Consider the following 21413-nt stretch of genomic DNA (forward strand, 5'->3'; position numbering starts at 1 on the left):
GAGGAACAGCTTGGACTATGAAGCACGAGGGCTGATCATTAGCGGTGCCCCAGAGAGAACCCTTACTTGTGTGTCAGATCTTCCTTTGAAACTTACTAATCTGTTTGTTTCTTCTTAAAGATAGTAAAGTATTAAAATAGGGAAGGCTACTCCTCTGTTTCCTTTCCTCACCTGCCCCTGTCTGACTGGTGTGCAGGGGCTCCTGCTGACAGACCTGATCAGATTTAGCTGAGCTTTATGATCATTGCACCAAATGACCCAGTGTGCTCTGTGCTGTACGAGTAAACCTGAGGAAAAGAAATGACTTCCCATGCAGCCGAATCACTGTAGGGTTTGCCCAGATGTATAGCTGTGTATTTTTGGCTTGGAAAATGTCCCCAATGCCCTGTGCTAGTGCACACGTGATCAACAGCCTTCCCTCAAACAAGGAATGGGTGACTAAATAAGAAGGAGAAATAAGACAACAGAGGTAGGATGTTCCAGTGGTTAAGGCCCTGGACTGGGACTCAGGAGAGCTGGGTTCCCAGCTCTACTACAGCTTTCCTGGCCTGGGTCACCTTGGACGAGCCCTGTTGGGAGGGGGGGGCAGTCTCAGTGTTTGAGAGCTGTCTGGGAGCAGAAGGGGCATGCAGATAGCCTCAAAGGTTAAATCCCCAAACCCTTGGGCCCTTGATTCAGAGCAAACCCATGAACTGTCAGTGAATCAAGTGGCATGCTGAGGGGCCCTCTGCCCATCCCCCTCAGAGTCGTTCTCCCCCCCTGCCCCGCCCCGCTGTCCTGGCAGAAGGGGCCCTGAAGCCAGGCACTGAGGAGGCTGCGAACTTAAAATATCTGCCCGATCTGTTTTCCATGACTGAGAGATGGAGCGTCTCTTTGGCCGGGTGGGATCGCAGTGCTCAGTCAGTGCCATGCAGCAAGGGTGGAAAAATGTGTTCACCTAGGTCACGTTGGTCATTTTTGATTCTCCTTCTCATTCCCGTGCTGGGCTGTCAGCTCTTTGGGGGTGGGGAGAGAGAGGCCAGTCTAGAGGCCAGCTCGCCTTCACCTTGTGGCTGGAGAAGGCTGGAGTTACTGGGAGTTCCCATCCTCTCACGTCTGCACCCCAGCCTTCCCCAGCTTGCACAGATCCATGGAGCACATGGCAGGGCTGCAGTGGAATAAATTTTGTCTTAATGCTTTCTGCCCCGCCCCCGCCCCCACCTCCCAGCAACACTGCAGTGTGTGTGAAGAGGAGCTGTGCCTACTACAAGCCAGCACGTAGTGACTGAGTTGCATTTTAAGCATCTCTCTGGGAGATGGGCCGAGAGACTATCAGTTCATGCAGCAGGAACGCTCTCACCTGGCTTCCTGAATCAAGCACTGCAGGGACTGGCTCTACCCGCCCCGGTCTGCCCACCCCCTGGGGTTGCCCAGGGTTGGCTCTTCACCCACTGTGCATGCCCCTTCTCAGGTCCCATCTGCTATTTCTTTCCTCCCATCCAAGTGGAGGGACGCCAAGGAGTCTGCAGAGCATCTGCATGTCCCGCCCACTCGTGCCTCCCACACCTTTGAAAGGGGTCAGTGGGTGGCGGGGGCAGGGGGGAGGAGGCAGACCTTGGTGAGCCCTTGGAGGAGGGAGAGTTGAATTAGTATCTGGGCCATAACCTGCCCCTCTGGATCATGCACTGGTGCTGGGCTGGACTGCCCCTGGTCTGGGATGCTGGAGAACATGGGGATGTCATTGCACATTCATCAACTTCACTCCTCTCTCCCCCACCCCTCCTTACTTTTCCTACCTGTTCACCGCACTCCTTGCGCCACACTGTAGATTTGCTCCATCAGTACCGTGGTCCCATCCATTGATCCCCTTCATCCCAGTTATACTGATGCTTTGGCTCAGTAGATCTGTTCATCTCACCCATCTGCTCCAGCCAGACTTCCTCCGTGTGCCTCAGTCTGAGGGCAGTGTTTCCATCTGCCTCAGCCATCCCTCTGGCTTCCCTGTGCCCTAGCCGGCCAGCTGTGTGACCACCCCTCCACTGTGCTGGCTCTCCTCCCATTCCTCCCAGGTATCCTTCTGTCCATCCCTCGAAGCCTGCCACCCCACACTGTGCCCTGAGAGCTGTCCCCCGTCCCCCGTCCCAACCATGCTGCCCCGGGCCCACCCTTCTACCCCAACTGTCCCAGCCCTGCCACTGACCCTGCTGTGCTGTCCTGCACGCATGTACACACGCGCCATGGCCCCAGCCACGCCACCCTGCAACCCCCCCCCATGGCCCCAGCCACGCCACCCTGCAACCCCCCCCCATGGCCCCAGCCACGCCACCCTGCAACCCCCCCCCAATGGCCCCAGCCACGCCACCCTGCAACCCCCCACCCCCCATGGCCCCAGCCACGCCACCCTGCAACCCCCCCACCCCCCATGGCCCCAGCCACGCCACCCTGCAAACCCCCCCACCCCCCATGGCCCCAGCCATGCCACCCTGCAAACCCCCCCACCCCCCATGGCCCCAGCCATGCCACCCTGCAAACCCCCCCACCCCCCATGGCCCCAGCCATGCCACCCTGCAACCCCCCCACCCCCCATGGCCCCAGCCATGCCACCCTGCAAACCCCCCCACCCCCCATGGCCCCAGCCATGCCACCCTGCAAACCCCCCCACCCCCCATGGCCCCAGCCATGCCACCCTGCAACCCCCCCCCATGGCCCCAGCCATGCCACCCTGCAAACCCCCCCACCCCCCATGGCCCCAGCCATGCCACCCTGCAACCTCCCCCCATGGCCCCAGCCATACCACCCTGCAAACCCCCCCACCCCCCATGGCCCCAGCCATGCCACCCTGCAACCCCCCCACAATGGCCCCAGCCATGCCACCCTGCAACACCCCCACCCCCCATGGCCCCAGCCATGCCACCCTGCAAACCCCCCCACCCCCCATGGCCCCAGCCATGCCACCCTGCAACCCCCCCCCCATGGCCCCAGCCATACCACCCTGCAAACCCCCCCCACCCCCCATGGCCCCAGCCATGCCACCCTGCAACCCCCCCACCCCCCATGGCCCCAGCCATGCCACCCTGCAAACCCCCCCCCCCATGGCCCCAGCCACGCCACCCTGCAACCCCCCCTCCCCCCATGGCCCCAGCCATACCACCCTGCAACCCCCCCACCCCCCATGGCCCCAGCCATGCCACCCTGCAAACCCCCCACCCCCCATGGCCCCAGCCATACCACCCTGCAAACCCCCCCCCCCATGGCCCCAGCCACGCCACCCTGCAACCCCCCCTCCCCCCATGGCCCCAGCCATACCACCCTGCAACCCCCCCAATGGCCCCAGCCACGCCACCCTGCAAACCCCCCCCCATGGCCCCAGCCACGCCACCCTGCAACCCCCCCACCCCCAATGGCCCCAGCCACACCACCCTGCAAACCCCCCCACCTCCCATGGTCCCAGCCACGCCACCCTGCAACCCCCCACCCCCCATGGCCCCAGCCACGCCACCCTGCAACCCCCCCACCCCCCATGGCCCCAGCCACGCCACCCTGCAACCCCCCACCCCCCATGGCCCCAGCCACGCCACCCTGCAACCCCCCCACCCCCCATGGCCCCAGCCACGCCACCCTGCAACCCCCCCACCCCCCATGGCCCCAGCCATGCCACCCTGCAACCCCCCCCAATGGCCCCAGCCATGCCACCCTGCAAACCCCCCCACCCCCCATGGCCCCAGCCATGCCACCCTGCAACCCCCCCCCCATGGCCCCAGCCATACCACCCTGCAAACCACCCCCCATGGCCCCAGCCATACCACCCTGCAAACCCCCCCCCCATGGCCCCAGCCATACCACCCTGCAAACCCCCCCACCCCCCATGGCCCCAGCCATACCACCCTGCAACCCCCCCACCCAATGGCCCCAGCCATACCACCCTGCAAACCCCCCCACCCCCCATGGCCCCAGCCATACCACCCTGCAAACCCCCCCCCCATGGCCCCAGCCATACCACCCTGCAAACCCCCCCACCCCCCATGGCCCCAGCCATACCACCCTGCAAACCCCCCCACCCCCCATGGCCCCAGCCATAACACCCTGCAACCCCCCCACCCCCCATGGCCCCAGCCATACCACTCTGCAAACCCCCCCCAATGGCCCCAGCCATACCACCCTGCAAACCCCCCCACCTCCCATGGTCCCAGCCATGCCACCCTGCAACCCCCCCACCCCCCATGGCCCCAGCCATGCCACCCTGCAACCCCCCCACCCCCCATGGCCCCAGCCATACCACCCTGCAAACCCCCCCCCCCATGGCCCCAGCCATGCCACCCTGCAAACCCCCCCCCATGGCCCCAGCCATACCACCCTGCAAACCCCCCCACCCCATGGCCCCAGCCATGCCACCCTGCAAACCCCCCCCCCATGGCCCCAGCCATGCCACCCTGCAACCCCCCCAACCCCCATGGCCCCAGCCATACCACCCTACAAACCCCCCCCCATGGCCCCAGCCATGCCACCCTGCAACCCCCCCACCCCCCATGGCCCCAGCCATGCCACCCTGCAACCCCCCCACCCCCCATGGCCCCAGCCATGCCACCCTGCAAACCCCCCCACCCCCCATGGCCCCAGCCATGCCACCCTGCAACCCCCCCACCCCCCATGGTCCCAGCCATACCACCCTGCAACCCCCCCCCACATGGCCCCAGCCATGCCACCCTGCAACCCCCCCCACCCCCCATGGCCCCAGCCATACCACCCTGCAAACCCCCCCCATGGCCCCAGCCATACCACCCTGCAAACTCCCCCACAATGGCCCCAGCCATACCACCCTGCAAACCCCCCCCATGGCCCCAGCCATACCACCCTGCAAACCCCCCCCCCAATGGCCCCAGCCATATCACCCTGCAAACCCCCCCACCCCCCATGGCCCCAGCCATGCCACCCTGCAAACCACCCCCCCCATGGTCCCAGCCATACCACCCTGCAACCCCCCCCACCCCCCATGGCCCCAGCCATACCACCCTGCAAACCCCCCCCCATGGCCCCAGCCATACCACCCTGCAAACTCCCCCCCATGGCCCCAGCCATACCACCCTGCAAACCCCCCCACCCCAATGGCCCCAGCCATACCACCCTGCAACCCCCCCACCCCAATGGCCCCAGCCATACCACCCTGCAAACCCCCCCACCCCAATGGCCCCAGCCATACCACCCTGCAACCCCCCCCCCAATGGCCCCAGCCATACCACCCTGCAACCCCCCCCCAATGGCCCCAGCCATACCACCCTGCAAACCCCCCCCCCATGGCCCCAGCCATACCACCCTGCAAACCCCCCCACCCCCCATGGCCCCAGCCATACCACCCTGCAAACCCCCCCACCCCCCATGGCCCCAGCCATACCACCCTGCAACCCCCCCCACCCCAATGGCCCCAGCCATATCACCCTGCAAACCCCCCCCAATGGCCCCAGCCATACCACCCTGCAAACCCCCCCCCCAATGGCCCCAGCCATACCACCCTGCAAACCCCCCCACCCCAATGGCCCCAGCCATACCACCCTGCAAACCCCCCCCCCATGGCCCCAGCCATACCACCCTGCAAACCCCCCCCATGGCCCCAGCCATACCACCCTGCAACCCCCCCCCCCATGGCCCCAGCCATACCACCCTGCAAACCCCCCCCCCCAATGGCCCCAGCCATATCACCCTGCAAACCCCCCCACCCCCCATGGCCCCAGCCATATCACCCTGCACGCACACCCACACACGCATACACATACACATCCCAGTGGTCCCAACCATACTGCCCTGCATGCTCGCACACACACACACCATGGTCCCAGCCGCGCCACCCTGCACTCACTCTCTCTCTGTCTCTCTCTCTTTCTCACACACACACACATACCCCATGTTCCTAGCTGTGCCACCCTACACACACACACACACACACACACCCTTGCCCTTGCCATGCTGCCCTGCTCTCTCTCTCTCTCTCTCTCACACACACACCTCTCCGTTATCCCAGCCGTGCCACGATCCCTCAATAAAACCAACGTTGCCCTTCTGTGTCTACAGGGAATTTGCCAAAGAGCGAGAGCGGGTGGAGAACCGCAGAGCCTTCATGAAGCTGCGGCGCCAGCAGCAGATCGAACGGGAATTGAATGGCTATCGGGCCTGGATAGACAAAGCAGGTAAGGCTGGTGGCAGGCCTAGGGTCAGTGTTTCAATGTGCCTGACGGGGTGACCCCACTGGCTCGGGGGAGGGGAGCTGCTGCACTCGCTCTGTAGTTCAGCAGATGCCTGCGAAGTCGGAGGCTGCCATCACTGATTAATGCATTAGCTCCGTATTGTACAGCTTGTGGGTCCATACGGTTCTCTGCCCCCGCCTACACCCAGACTGGCTCTGCCGCACGCTTCCCCCACAAAATATTTCACCGGGGCAGAAAGGGTTCTGCTGAGTCACATGTGACTGAATTGCGCATTGGAGGCCAAAGGGCATGAAAGGTGCCACGGTTGGGCTGAATTCTGCCTTCGGTTACAAGTGCGCAAATCCACTGCCATCCGAGGAGATGACGGGGGTCGAAGCAAGGGCAGGATTTGGCTTGGGTGTGTATTTCTTTGGTACACTGTGATACTGAATGTGCACAACAAGGCAGGTCTATATCCCAGGCGGAGTGGGTGGGACAACGTGTCTTGTAGCCTATGAGCATTGGCGCTAACTTTAGTGGCCATTAACACATCTGCCCAATGACACAGCTAAAAGATTTTCGCTCTTCTCCCATAAGGATGCCCTGAGGAAATCAGAAATTCATACTTATCCTTCAGTACCAAGTAGTTTGGCCACAATTCTAGCGCTTCATACAACCTCCACCCACCAGTCCTGCAGGGAGCTCCCCGCAGGGAGATCCCTGTGCCTGCACGGAGCTCACTGTAGCACGGAAGCCAGAGTGCTTATGCTGCTGTATGACCACCATTGCGGTCATGCACAGCACACGGACAGGAGTCTGACCGATTGCTGTCAGTATGCTAGCATTCCCCATCCTCAGGAACGAGCTGATCCTGGGAGCTGCTGAGCATAGGAGGAGCTCAGCGCTAATGCTTCCATGGGGCAGCCGTTTGTCCAGGTGTCATTAGTGACGAGCTAACACATCTCCATGTACACAACCCTCCCGGCCTCAGATCATGAACTCAGGGCTCTCAGGAAAACAGCCTCAGCAGGTGTGATGACCCCAGCATAGCACTTAGGAGCTGTGTTGGAAACGTAGATGTACAAACCAGATTATCAAGCCCACATTCCGGGGAATTTATTTTTAATATTAAGAAAAGGAGTACTAGTGGCACCTTAGAGACTAACCAATTTATTTGAGCATAAGCTTTCATGAGCTACAGCTCACAGCATCGGATGCATACTGTGGAAAATACAGAAGATGTTTTTATACACACAGACCATGAAAAAATGGGTGTTTACCACTACAAAAGGTTTTCTCTCCCCCTACCCCACTCTCCTGCTGGTAATAGCTTATCTAAAGTGATCACTCTCCTTACAATGTGTATTTGTGTATCACTCTCCTTACAATGTGGATTTGTGCTGGAAATGGCCCACCTTGATTATCATACACATTGTAAGGAGAGTGATCACTTTAGATAAGCTATTACCAGCAGGAGAGTGGGGTAGGGGGAGAGAAAACCTTTTGTAGTGGTAAACACCCATTTTTTTCATGGTTTGTATGTATATAAACATCTTCTGTATTTTCCACAGTATGCATCCGATGAAGTGAGCTGTAGCTCACAAAAGCTTATGCTCAAATAAATTGGTTAGTCTCTAAGGTCCCACTAGTACTCCTTTTCTTTTTGTGAATACAGACTAACACGGCTGCTACTCTGAAACCTATTTTTAATATTGTGCATGCAAAGAAGGGCCAATGATAGGTTAGCATCTATACGGGAACAGAGTTAAGGCAGTTTGGTAAGTTAGCTGTGAACATTCATATGTTCGCAGATTTGGGTTTCTAGTTTAACCCTGAATATCCTTGGTTTCTAATGTTTGTTTTTTTGTGATTTTCTTTTAACTATCGCATTACTGAAAGGTCGTATACAAGTCATACCACCGGCATGCGCTTCACTTCACTCTAACAAAGATTTGTGTGTGTACGTAGGAGTTATCTACAGGTGCCAATTTCATATTTTAAATATTGAAACTCTGTGTGGTCAGACTTCCCGCAACACTGAGAGGCCTGGGTGGGCTTTGAATTTTCTGAAGTTATCTACCATGATGGGGCCATAAGTTAGAGTAGGTGAGGGTCAGTTAGTCACTTTCCAGCCAGTTCCACCTCTGCAGGGTTTTCTGACTGGATGCATGGTCCCTTTGTGAGCAACTCCGTCCCCAGCTCCCAACCTATGACTGAATCTAAGAAAACGAAGGTTTTTTCTGCACAACTAAAGATTTCCAAATAGGCATGATATAGACTTTGGATATCACACCTGTTTTCTAACTTGTCAACAGTGTGTCACTTATGTCCTCGTTTTGTCACTGAAGAATTTAGCCAAAGGATTCTGTTTAGGGCATGGTGCGTAGGAAGGGGTTTTAAATAGGATTGGGGGAGTGGATTCAGATAAAATAAGAAAAGACTTGCACCTTCATTCAAAACTCATACCAACAATGTGTTGAGATTCACAGAAGTTTTGTTAACTTCAAGATTTGCCTGAGCCACAAAGTTCAGCTGTAAATCTAGTTCCAGACTTCTCCAGTTTTGGGGGAGTTTGGATCTAGGGTTTTGGTTCATGCCTATGTGCTTCCTCGTTCTGGCTGGGGACAGAAAAATAAGCCCTCAAATACAACACAAAGTGTTGTTTCTATGGTATTTCTGCTCTGAGTGGAAGCAGGGCGTACTGGGAATCCTGCAAGGGAGAGTGGGGATTTCCAGGCATGTGTTGGAGACCCAAGAATTTTGGATAAAAAAATCAGTTCTCATCAAACCGAATCTGAAATTTTTCAGAATTTTCGGTGAATTGAAAAGGTCCCGTTTTGGGTCTGTTCTAGAGTAGGGATTTGAATCTGCATCTCCCACAACCCAGGGAGTGCCCTAATCACTGGGCGAAAGACTATAATGGAGGGGTGGTAGCATGACCACCTCCTCCTCCTGTGGCCATTTTGTGACTAACCAAAATTATTTGTGTCAAAATTTGTGAATAGTTTAAGGTCAACTGAAACTGCATTTTTCATCGAATAAATGAATAAACGTTTGTCTAAAAACGTAGCCCGACTCTACTTATTGAACATCTTTGTTAGCCTTTAAGAGAACTTATCTCTTGGAGGAGGCAACAGGACAGTGGATTGGAAGTCATTTTTCTTTCCGATTGGCTGACATAGTGTTGTGTAGCTAACTCTTTCCACTGCTGTCAAATCATATCTGCTCATTCACAAGGTGCAGGAAGCCATGGTGGAGCTCCCAGTCTCCACTGCACATTTAGTACGGTTCTAACCAACGCGAATGGCAATGCAGCAGCATCTCCTGACGAATCATGTGTTATCTCGTGTTGCTGTCATATGGTGGAACTGTTCCACTTCACTACATGGCTTTCTCCTGTAATGGATGCTGCCTTTCCTCCATCGTTTCACCTTCAAAACAAATTCAAAATGCTCTTGACAAACTGGAGAAAGGGTCTGAAATAACCAGGATGAAATTCAAACAGGACAAATAAAAAATACTCAGTTTAGGAAAGAATAATCAGTTGCACAAATACAAAATGGGAAATGGCTGCCTAGGAAGGAGTACTGAGGGCTATGGTGGATCACAAACTAAATATGAGTTAGCAGTGTAACACGGTTGCAAAAAAAGCGAATATCATTCTGGTTTGTATTAGCAGGAGTGTGGTAAACAAGACACAGGAAGTAATTCTTCCGCTCTACTCAGCACTAATAAGGCCTCAGCTGTAGTATTGTATCCAGTTCTGGGCACCACATTTCAGGCAAGATGTGGACAAATTGGAGAAAGCCCAGAGGAGAGCAACAAATAAATAATTAAAGGTCTAGAAAACATGACCTATGAGGGAAGCTTGAAAAAATTTGGTTTGTTTAGTCTGGAGAAGGGAAGACTGAGGGGGGACATGGTAACAGTCTTCAAGTACATAGAAAGTTGTTATAAAGAGATGGTTAAAAATAGTTCTACTTATCCACGGAGGCCAGGACAAGAAGCAATGGGCTTAAATTGCAGCAAGAGAGATTTATGTTGGACATTAGGGAAAACTTCCTAACTGTTATGGTGGTTAAGCACTGGAATAAATTGCCTAGGCAGGTTGTGGAATCTCCATCATTGGAGGTTTTTAAGAACAGGTCAGACAAACACCTGTCAGGGATGGTCTAGATAATACTGAGTCCTGCCTCAGTGCAGGGGACTGGGCTAGATGGCCTGTCAAGGTCCCTTCCACTCCTACACTTCTATGATTCTGATGGGTTCTGTGTCTCTTTCTTCCTCACTGCCCTTCCTCCTCTCTCTGGCTGGGAGCGCCAGACATCAGGTCTGTGGGAGCTCTGAGCTTTCTTTCTTTCATTCCCTGGCATATCAGACACTTGGAGACAATTTACTAAACCATTTGTTTTTCTGCAGAAGAAGTAATGCTGGCTGAAGAGAATAAAAATGCTGGGACCTCAGCCTTGGAAGGTAAGGAAAACAATAAGCTAGCTCATGTAGCTGCATTCCCTTTTCTGCCTCCAGCTGCAACCTCCAGTTTAGCTCACTAGAGCAATGGGAACCAGATAGGTGTTTGTTGGGGGTGCTGGGACCCAAACTACTGTTTCTGCTGGTTAACCGGAGGCTATCATGTTAGAGCAGTGGGGCTCAACAGCAGCCTCTCCTGGTTAGGAAGGGTGCAACACGCCAAAGAGCATGGAGCCAATCTGCAGCCTCTCTCGTAGAGCGCCGGACTTGGCTTGAGTGCTGGGAACTGGATGGCAGCCCCATTCAGTTACTGAGACCCCTGTTACCGGGTTAGCTAGGTACCAAGGAACAGCCTGGGTAGGAGACAGTCGAACAGTCTGTGCTCAGCATTTAGATGCAGTGGTAACTAGAGCTCCCCTCTTCTTCATTTCCAGTGCTCAGGAGAGCAACCATCAAAAGGAACCGGACAGAAGCCGTGAATCGTGACTCAAGTGACGAACATTGCGTCGATATCTCCTCCGTGGGTGAGTGGAGACCGGTTCGCCAGCCAGTGTGAAAGATTCTGACTTGGAGCCCAGTGCTAAGGCAGTCCAGAGTCTCCTCCCTACAAGTCCTCTAATGATGTGGAGCATCTTCTAAAATCCTGTGGGGAGCAAAGCCAAAGTGGACATGGACGAAGACCTTATGTTTCTGTCCGTTGTTAGCACAGGGAATGGATATTCCCTGTTTCTAATGCATTACAGAGCTTGTATAGGAGCTGGCAGGTTAAGCCCATCCTGCCATAGTGGAGCCCTTGAGTGAGGAAATAATTCCTCCCATCCCCTGGTCAGAAGGGAGTTTGACCTGCTCAGGTCCTCTGCTGAGCAAAACCACTGTGTTCCATTGTTCTCCCCCGGCCTCTCTCCCTCAGGTACCCCTCTTGCTCGTGGCAGCATCAGGAGCGCTAAAGTGGATGGTGCCTCCTATTTCCGGCACAAGGAGCGACTTCTGCGCATCTCCGTTCGCCATATGGTGAAATCCCAAGTGTTTTATTGGACCGTCTTGAGCGTGGTGGCTCTCAACACTGCCTGTGTGGCCATTGTCCATCACAACCAGCCTCCGTGGCTCACCCACCTCCTCTGTGAGTTCCAGGTCCCCCTCTTTGTCTGGGTATGTTACAGCGACACAGGCTGTACAGAACACCAGTCCCCCTGACCCCGGGTCAGCCATCTGTGCAAGCAAGGCATGTGGGTGCTTGGAGCCCCAGGATGATCAGCATATGGCATGGTTTGCCGCCTTTCCAGGAGGACTGGAGGGGGCAGCAACTCACAGCCTGTTACAGGAAGATCTTTAGCTGTTGGCTGATTCTCTTGTCACCCCAGTGTCAATCAGGAGTGAACTCCATTGAGATCAATGGAGTCAGACTGGCACGAACCTGGAGGGAGATCAGAATCACGCTTGCCACCCAGAATATTGTACACAGCCCATTTCTACTGATGCCCGAGGTCTTGCTCATTATCACTGAAATCCTTTTCAGTTCTGCTTCCCTCCCAGCAGATAAACAAGAATGAGTTTGACTGGACCCATGTCATTCAAATCCAATACAGATTTCAAGGGAAGTGACTCTGTTTTGTGTCAGTGTGAAGTGGGGACATAACAGTAAGTTTACCCTGCTATAGTAATGTAATGAACAAAGACTAATTAACACCCTCTGAGACAGGTCGGAGTGGAATCCTTTGTCCCAGCACAGAAATGCAGCCATCCTTGAGTTGTTTAACAGAGAACTATGGCACAACACAAGAGATCTGGGCTCAAATGAGAAGTGTATTGCAGCCAACTGAATCCAACGAGGATTGTGGGGAGACAGAATATAATTCCCAATTAGAGTTTGTCCCGGGCACCAGAGTTAAAAAAATTGCCATATATCTGACGGCCATGAGCTGACAGCCATGAATAATCAGAACCTCAGTTTTACATTTCGTCCTACAGGCAGCAACATAGTGCTCCTGCGGCATTGGTTCAGTACTCACAGGGTAGGAATAGTGACACCTACTGAATGTATACCACTCCTGCTACACCTTGAAAGACTCCCATTCAAATACAGATTCAGCTCAAGTCTCTGAAGCTGTCTGCTGAGATGTCAGCACAAGACGGCGTGGTATGGCAGCTGGTTCTAATGAGAGCCACCTTTTGGACAATATAGAAAACTGACTTGGCCATTCATGTTCCTGAAAGATCCTGTGACACTTTTCACAAGCATACAGCTGATAACTGCATGTCTTGGCCAGATTCCAGCTGTGGAGTAATTCCATCAGGGCTACGAAAGTTCCCTTGCAGTTTAATTTAGAGAAGTTCTTCTTTTCTGCCCCTAAAACTGTTGTGTAGTGTTTGTTGTGTGCTGTTAAACCACAGCTGTGTTCCACTGCAGAAGTGAGTGCACTTAAGTGAGTAAACCCATTCTTCTGTGACACTCTCCCTGCTAACATACGCCCTTTGAAAACTTAGTTTGGGGGTGCAGTTATCTATGATTCATGAAGGCAAGCAGCTTGATCCACACAGCCTTCCTAGATCTCCAGAGAGAAGCAACCAATTCCACATTCCTTCCCTACAGAGCCAGTGAAAAGGACTTTGATCCCCCAGTCTGGTTGTCCTATCTCCTAGAATGTGCTGAGTTGATTAGTGAGGTCTGTTTGGGGACTCTGCTTGTTTTTGCACAAGGTCGCATAAACTCTAGTATTGCTAAAGTCTGTCATGTCCCCCTCTAGTGGCTGGGCCACTAGAGCTTAATAACCTACAGCTGCAACCAGCTAATGCAGTTATTCCTTTAGATCAAGTGGTAGAGGTTTGTCCTGGAGTGCTGAAGGTTTGTCTGCTGACACCCCATGCAGGGGTCACTGTATCAGCTCTTTACACTGTATTCTAATCACAGATAAGGAGAAGCAGATGTGTAGCTAATGCACCTGAATTTCCCCGTTTCAGACTATGCAGAGTTCCTGTTCCTTGGGCTCTTCCTCCTGGAGATGTCCTTAAAGATGTATGGAATGGGGCTGCGCCTTTACTTTCATTCCTCTTTCAACTGCTTTGACTGTGGGGTAAGCAGCACGTGAAACTAGGGCAAATGCTGTAGGACAGCAGAACAGTCTGCAGGTCTTGGGGCTGGGCGTTTACAACATAACTTAAAGAGGGGAAGGGGAATGGGACAGTCCTTCCAGAGGGCTGTGGGGAGGGGGTGTGCCTTGTAGAAGGGATAGGAAGGCAAGCAACATAGTCTGTTACAGCAGTACTGAGATCCAAACTACTAGCTTCTGATTACATAGGACTGAGCATCACACGGAATTGCACACCTGAGAGGGACTTCCTGTGATTACTATGGTCCTTGACACTCTAGGCCCAAGTTATATGCACAGGCTCTATTCTCATGTGTGTTTCTGATCCCCCAGGTCACAGTGGGAAGCATCTTTGAAGTGGTCTGGGCTGTCTTCAGACCAGGCACCTCTTTCGGGATCAGCGTCTTACGAGCCCTCCGTCTTCTGAGAATATTTAAAATAACAAAGTAAGTAAAGAGGACCATGCATTCCTGCCTATTGGCTCCCTACCCCTCGGCCCACCTGGCCCTTTCACTGTCCCCTTCTGGCTCCTCGCTCTCATCTGGCTGCCATCACAGATCCAGATTCCCCTTGTCCTGCACAGTCCTATTGCTAGTGCTACAGTATCGTCTGCATTTTCCAGGTATTGGGCATCCTTGAGGAATTTGGTGGTCTCCCTGATGAGTTCCATGAAGTCGATAATCAGCTTGCTCTTCCTCCTTTTCCTCTTCATTGTTGTCTTTGCCCTGTTGGGAATGCAGCTGTTTGGAGGCAGGTAAGTGCATGAAAGGCCAGGGAAGATTGGAGCCCTTTTATTTACAGTGAATAATATCATCTCCCACCCTTTCAAGGAAAACACTGACCCACCAACTCGCACCAGATTACCAGTGATGTTCCTTTTTCTGAAGGACCTTAGATCAGGCTAGTTCAGGGCAAAATGGGCACGATGTCTGTTCAGATTCCTGCACAAGCGCTCCAGGGTCCTTATCTGTCTCATGATAAAGGTGAAATGGGGACAAAGAAGAAGGGAAAGTCAAGGGAAGTGGTGAATGGATGGGGTAGGCTGTTATAGGAGCAGCAGACCTCAGAGGACAGAAAACAATGATGTGGTGCCACCTTTATATTCCAGCTTGTGCATTTCCCTTTGGTTCATTTTCAGATTTAATTTCATGGATGGGACTCCTTCTGCAAACTTTGACACCTTCCCTGCAGCCATCATGACAGTGTTTCAGGTAGGGGCCTGGTAAAAACGAGGCAGCTGGATTTTTCTACCATACAGTCAATACCCCCGCCTATCTGATTCTTATCCATGACCCGGGGTGGTTCATGTTCTGAAGTTCTCTTTACAACCAAAAGATCTAGAAGCTTGATAAATGCAAAGTAATGCACATTGGAAAGCATAATCCCAACTATACATATAAAATAATGGGGTCTAAATTATCTGTTACCACTCAAGAAAGAGATCTTGGAGTCATTGTGGATAGTTCTCTGAAAACATCCACTCAATGTGCAGTGGCAGGCAAAAAAGCAAACAGAATTCTGGGAATAATTAAGAAAGAGATATATAATAGGACAGAAATTCTCATGTTGCCTCTATATAAATTCATGGTACGCCCACATCTTTAATACTGTGTGCAGATGTGGTCGCCCCATCCCAAAAAAGATATATTGGAATTGGAAAAGGTTCAGAAAAGGACCACAAAAATGATTAGGGGTATGAAACAGCTTCCATATGAGGAGAGATTAGTAAGACTGGGATTTTTCAGCTTGGGAAAGAGACAGCTAAGGGGAGATATGATTGAGGTCTATAAAATCATGACTGGTGTAGAGAAAGTAGATAAGGAAGTGTTGTTTACTACTTCTCATAACACAAGAACTAGGGGTCACCAAATGAAATTAATAGGCAGCAGGTTTAAAACAAATAAAAGGAAGTATTTCTTCACACAACACAAAGTCAACCTGTGGAACTCCTTTCCAGAGGATGTTGTGAAGGCCAAGACCATAGCAGGGTTCAAAAAAGAACTAGATAAATTCATGGAGGATAGGTCCATCACTGGCTATTAGCCAGGATGGGCAGGAATGGGGTCAGAGGGTGCCCCATTCTGCCCCTCTCGGCTCTCACACTGGCATTGCTCGGGTCTCTTAGGTGCAGGGAGTGTCCCATTCTCCCCAGTGTAGCCTTTTCCCCTCACATGTCTTTTGCCTCTGTTTGCCAGAAGCTGGGAATAAGCAACAGGGGATCGATCACTTGATTACTTGTTCTGTTCATTCCCTCTGGGGCACCTGGCATCGGCCACTGTTGGAAGACAGGATACTGGGCTAGATGGACCTTTGGTCTGACCCAGTAGGGCCATTCTTATGTTCTTAAGCTTAAGGCTTGGTTCTCCATGCAGCTACATGGGGGCTTATACCAGTGTATCTCCATTGCCTTCAGTGAGTTACGCTGGCATAAAGGAGTGGAGAGCCACACCCCTAAATTAAATGAAAGCTGGAGTTCTACTCCCACATGCTGTAGATTCCAAAAATCTCTGGAAGACACCTAACTCCTCACCACAGAGCGGATCTCTGCTCCCCCATGTAATCCAGCTGTGGGGCAGCATCGTCCGTGAGACAGGGTCTCCGTCCTTGGACCACCTCCTGCACACATTTGCGTACAGAAAACTGGTGGGCTCTATGTAAAATAATAGCGTGGGTGATCGTGCCGCCTGTTTGTGTGTTCAGATCCTGACGGGCGAGGACTGGAACGAGGTGATGTACAATGGGATTCGCTCCCAGGGCGGAGTCCGCTCAGGCATGTGGTCCTCCATCTACTTCATCATCCTCACCTTGTTTGGAAACTGTATCCTCTTGGTTGCTACGTTTTAGAGAGAGCACCCTCTGTCCTGTCTCTCTGTGAGAGGATAACTCCTCCCATTGCTCATCAGCGACGCAGTGCTCTGTTCATATTAAGGGAGTGGGTGTCCCCAAGTTCCTTTCTGCATCTCACATGGCAGGGGTAAGAGCCTTGTCCTACAGCTATCCCACCACAAATGCCAGGATGGGAGCCTGGTCCCACAGTCATCCCGCTCAGACATGGAGGAAAAAGTGTGTCCCTGACACTCCGCGCTCCTGCCCCTGCTGAGGGACCATGTTATAGGCTGGCCGGGGGACCCCTTCCCTCCCACCCTGGTTCAAATCCAACTTCTTTCTGCTTCTGAAAAGTAGAGGGTTTATCCCTGAAGTGAAGTAGGGCCCCTCAACTGCCTGGTCCTTTCAGTGGTGCTGGTTTCCTCTCTCTGAAGCCGGCACGTTCCTGTGTGTCAAGGGAGTGGGGTCCTGTGTGTTCCCTCATTGGTCACTGTAGAAGCTCAAGCCATTATCACATGATGTGTCGACTCTTAACGCCCCCAGACACCCTGCTGAATGTGTTCTTGGCCATCGCTGTGGACAACCTAGCCAATGCTCAGGAGCTGACAAAGGTAAGGGATGTGAATGCTCTCTCCCCTCCCCCCCCACACCTTACTACAGAATGAGCTTCGTTCAGACTGTCCATATGGACCCCACACAGGGTCCATGCCATATGGCCCAGGAATCCACTTCTGAGTCCTTGTCATGGTCACCTGGGAAGCCCATTCCCTATTTTTTCCTTCTTTGATTTTAAATTTGTGAGTAAACTTAGTGCTTATGGAAGAGGAGGGCTAGTAACACTGCATTGAGTCTGGCCTCTGTCCGCTTCTCAGTGCTAACCTTGCCCCACGCCTGCTGTTCTAGCCCGGTTCCCCCTCAGAGTTCTGTCAATGCATCTCTGTCATGCACTGCTCTTCCAGCCTTGGGCCTCTTCTGGGCAGTAGTTTTGAAGAGTGTGATGGCTATGACCACCAAACCTCACTTCCATTTGGAACCTAAGCAGGATTTGAACCTGTGTTTCTGTTGGTGAAGGGCAAGAGTATCAAGACCCTGCATCACTGAGCTCCTGCCTTGAGAAAGATGGCATGGCTTGGTGGGCTGAGGTTGGAGATGAAAGCCTGATTTCTAATCCTGGTTCTACCACTGATTTAGGGCTTGTCTACGTGGGGAAAATTGACCGGAATAGCTATTCCACAATAGCTATTGCACTTCAAATTTCCACCCTACCTTACTCTGAAGTAACTTTCAAGTGTAGACAAGCCCTTACCACTGGGCAAGTCACTTAGGCCCTGATTCAGGAAAGCACGTGCTAAAGTCCATCCCTGTTCCAAAAAGCACTCACACACATGGACTCATAGACTTTAAGGCCAGAAGGGACCATCATGATCATCTAGTCTGACCTCCTCACATCACAGGCCACAGAACCTCACCCACTCACTCCTATAATAGACCCCTAGCCTTGAGCTGAGTTATTGAAGTCCTCAAACCCATGATTAAACTAAAGCGTGTGCTTAAGTGCTTTCCTGAATCAGGGCTGAAATCTCTCCGCCTCAGTTTAGCCTATTTCCCACTCCCAAGGTGTGGTGTGAGGAGTCATTAGCTAAGATTTGTCCAGCATTCTGAAAATGGAAAGTGCAAACAATTTTAAAATCATCTCACCTATTACGTGTCTGACACTGGTGCAGTTATCATTAGTTAATAATCGCAGCTTGGGACGATGCCAGACTAGACTTCAGTGCCCTGCTGGGAAGTCTTTGGGCTGTGACACCATCTGGATTGCTGTGTGTAGGTAAAAACAGCCAGGATCATTGTTAGTCTTAGAATGGGTCGGTCCCCAAAGTGTAGAGGCTCCATGCTGCCTATTTCCTTTTTGGTCTGTCTGTTCCTTATGCTCTCAGGGCTCAGCGAGTAGCCTCCAGCACCTGTGTAAATCGGATTTGCTTGAGGCGAGTGAAATGGAGCAGAATAATCCATTATGTTATCTAACTTTCCTCGTGGCGGGGACACGGACACAAATGTGTATCTTCCCATTGGGGAGCAGAGCCGAGAGGACTTCATTTCCTGGGTAGTGCAGATGGCACCTCAGAGGGACGGGGAGGGGTGACCATAGGGTGACTCACGCAGGGAGATTATCACCTCCACTCTCTACTGTCACTGCCTCGCTAACTTCAGAGGGAGGAGACTGTTGCAGCTCTAATGCTTTCAGGACAGTGTGTGTGGCCGAAGTGGGGAAGGAAGCACCTGAGATATTGAAATCTAGGCTTTCCCAGTCACCTCCGTTTCCTCACATCCTTGATTCTGGGCAGCATCAATGAAGGAAAGAGTGTGCTGGGTTTTTACTGGGGCTGAATGGACATAAGGCGACAAATGGCATTTGTTGCTGCAGTAACTCAGCCAAACTCATGAGGGTAATATGATCCCAGGTAGGGTCAAGAATGGACCCCGACCACCCTGTCAGACAGGCAGAGAAATATCTAAATGTCCATGCTGCCCAGTACAGAGACTGCAGCCTTGGATCAGACCAGCTTTGGCAGGGAGTCCAGGCCTGGCCCATGCCTAGGCAGGGTTGGCTGCTGCTGCTGCTGGATTTCCTCTTTTAACTAGAATAGCTGCACCCTGCCACTAGACCCCACTATGCAGATACTGGCAGAGGCAGTAGCTGATTGGGCAAGACTCAGGGAAGGAGAAAGAAAGGGGGAGTCGAAAGTTGGGGTGAGATACAGGGGTCATATGGGGCATCTGCAGATATGGATAAGCACCTAAATATCTAGTAATTTATCCCAGCCCCAGACTTTTACAATCTCCTCAGTAATCTTAGAGAAAATCTGCTAAAATTCACCGGGATACACAGAACCGCCCCAGGCTTATGCTGAGAATTGTCCCGGGAAATATTTGTTCAGACGTTAGTGCCAACACATGCCCCCCCTGTGCACCACACCCCTGCGTGCACCCCCTACACTGCATGTGCACACATGCACCCCCTTGCGCTCCCCCCTACACCCACCCCCCACCCCCCAGCACTCACATGCACCCCCCACACACTGTGAATCCACACTTTTGTGAATACCCTCCCCCCCATTATGTGCTTGTGAACGTGTATATCTCTATACACTTTGGGGGCAGGGTGAGCTTCCTTCTCCTCAGCTCCTCCCCACATACTCTGGGGGTGGAGTGGCACCAGTCTTCCCCACACACCTACTGAAGCAGGTGGTCTCCCAATTTCATCCTCATGCACACCCCTCTGCCCCGCCCATTGTCCCACTTGCTTGGTTTGGGGTCAGAGGGTGCCCCATTCCGCCCCTCTCAGCTCCCACACTGGCGGTGCTCAGGTCTGTGAGGTGCAGGGAGTGTCCCATTCTCTCCAGTGTAGTCTTTTCCCCTCACATGTCTTTTGGGGGGAAGGAAGTACCATATACTCCCCCTCTTCACTGCAGCAGTATCGAAGGTATCCTGGGTTCTGGTCTTTACATTCTGGTCATAATAAGTCAGGAGCACTATGGGATTTTTTGTCTACTTCCTGATAAACATCATATATTAGCAACTGCCAGAGTCAGAATGCCAGATTGGGTAGGTCCTGCTATGGCAAATACTATGTGATGGGGCACTATGCTGGAGTCTAACCTGCTGAGAAAACCCTTGAAAAGATTGGGCATAATGAGGAAACCATGTCAGCTTTGACTGGGCTTTGTGAAAATAAAAACCACACTGGGCAATTCAGAAGGCTCATCTCAACTCTGGTGGCTTCATTCCGAGCCTTTTCTTACTGGCTGCACCAGGCCTGGTTTGCAGCATCTTGCATCCAGCATAACCATGCAAATCCCCTGCAACATCTGGATGGATGTAAGCTCCCTGGTGCTCCCTGGTAACAGGCATTTTTGTTTGACATTTAGGATGAGCAGGAGGAAGAGGAGGCTTTTAACCAAAAGCACGCCCTGCAGAAAGCCAAGGAAGTCAGCCCGATGTCTGCTCCAAACATGCCCGCGATTGAGTGAGTCACCCTCCGCATGCACCGTGCCAGCATCTGCCTCCGCCTGTCCCTAAGCTCTTTATGGTGATAGCCACTCATGCCGTGAAAGAGAGAGGGGACTGTGCAAGGGGTAGCACCAATGTGAGGCATGTACATATGCATGCACACCCAGGGTACAGGTAACACAGAGGTGTTGCTCTCGTGCAGGGCAAGGGCACCGTTCATTGATGGTGTTGAAGCCACACAATTGGATCAGACCAATAGAAAGGGGCCAGGTCTGCTGTTAATTATGGGGGACCTTGGCAGTTTCAAGGTGGTAGCTACATCAACAGACAGCGCTGGTTACTGATTGCGCTTGCTGTCCTAAACATCCCAAGCTCCAGTCTTTATACAGAAGCAATACAGAAGGTTTTCATCTCTGCATGTGCTAATAGTGGGAAGTCAGAGACCTGCGCCCTCTGCAAGAGGTCTGCACTGAGTCCTCTGATAAAGGAGAAGACCCCACAGTCATCCCTGGAGGAGGAGGAAGGAGCCCTGTTGGCTCCTCTGTAAGAGGAGCGCCCACTAACAATTCCATTGTGGCAGGGGTTGGGGGGCAACCATCAGTGACTCCATTATGGGGGCAAAAAAGGGGATTTAATGAGTGAGCCTCTGGATTAGAGCTGGTCAGAACAACGCCGACAGAACCATTTCCCATCAGAAAAAGCAGTTCCATAGAAATCTAAAGGCTTTGGGAAATTGTGTCAATTTTGCTGAGATTTTGTTTCAGGGGGCGAAAAAAGCAAAAAGGTTCTGCCAGTGTCGAAACTTCCCATTATGTCACTTTGGGGACAGAACATTTCCATTTTTCGTTTTGAAATGATTTTGAGT

General features: G+C 52.6%; 1 protein-coding gene across 3 annotated transcripts in view; it reads left to right on the forward strand.

Moving 5' to 3' along the window:
* CACNA1E (calcium voltage-gated channel subunit alpha1 E) overlaps positions 1-21413 on the forward strand; it is a 225220-nt gene that overhangs the window by 121909 nt on the left and 81898 nt on the right. For all 3 annotated transcript variants that reach the window (XM_077823463.1, XM_077823464.1, XM_077823465.1), the window contains exons 8-18: positions 6043-6158; positions 10575-10628; positions 11060-11149; positions 11536-11745; positions 13584-13696; positions 14045-14157; positions 14334-14465; positions 14850-14922; positions 16412-16529; positions 17081-17148; positions 20467-20564. In XM_077823463.1, the coding sequence (XP_077679589.1) occupies positions 6043-6158; positions 10575-10628; positions 11060-11149; positions 11536-11745; positions 13584-13696; positions 14045-14157; positions 14334-14465; positions 14850-14922; positions 16412-16529; positions 17081-17148; positions 20467-20564 (1185 nt within the window). The remainder of the gene's footprint in view (positions 1-6042; positions 6159-10574; positions 10629-11059; positions 11150-11535; positions 11746-13583; positions 13697-14044; positions 14158-14333; positions 14466-14849; positions 14923-16411; positions 16530-17080; positions 17149-20466; positions 20565-21413) is intronic.

This window comes from Eretmochelys imbricata, chromosome 8 (assembly GCF_965152235.1).
Source record: "Eretmochelys imbricata isolate rEreImb1 chromosome 8, rEreImb1.hap1, whole genome shotgun sequence".
In the NCBI taxonomy this organism is placed as follows: domain Eukaryota; kingdom Metazoa; phylum Chordata; order Testudines; family Cheloniidae; genus Eretmochelys; species Eretmochelys imbricata.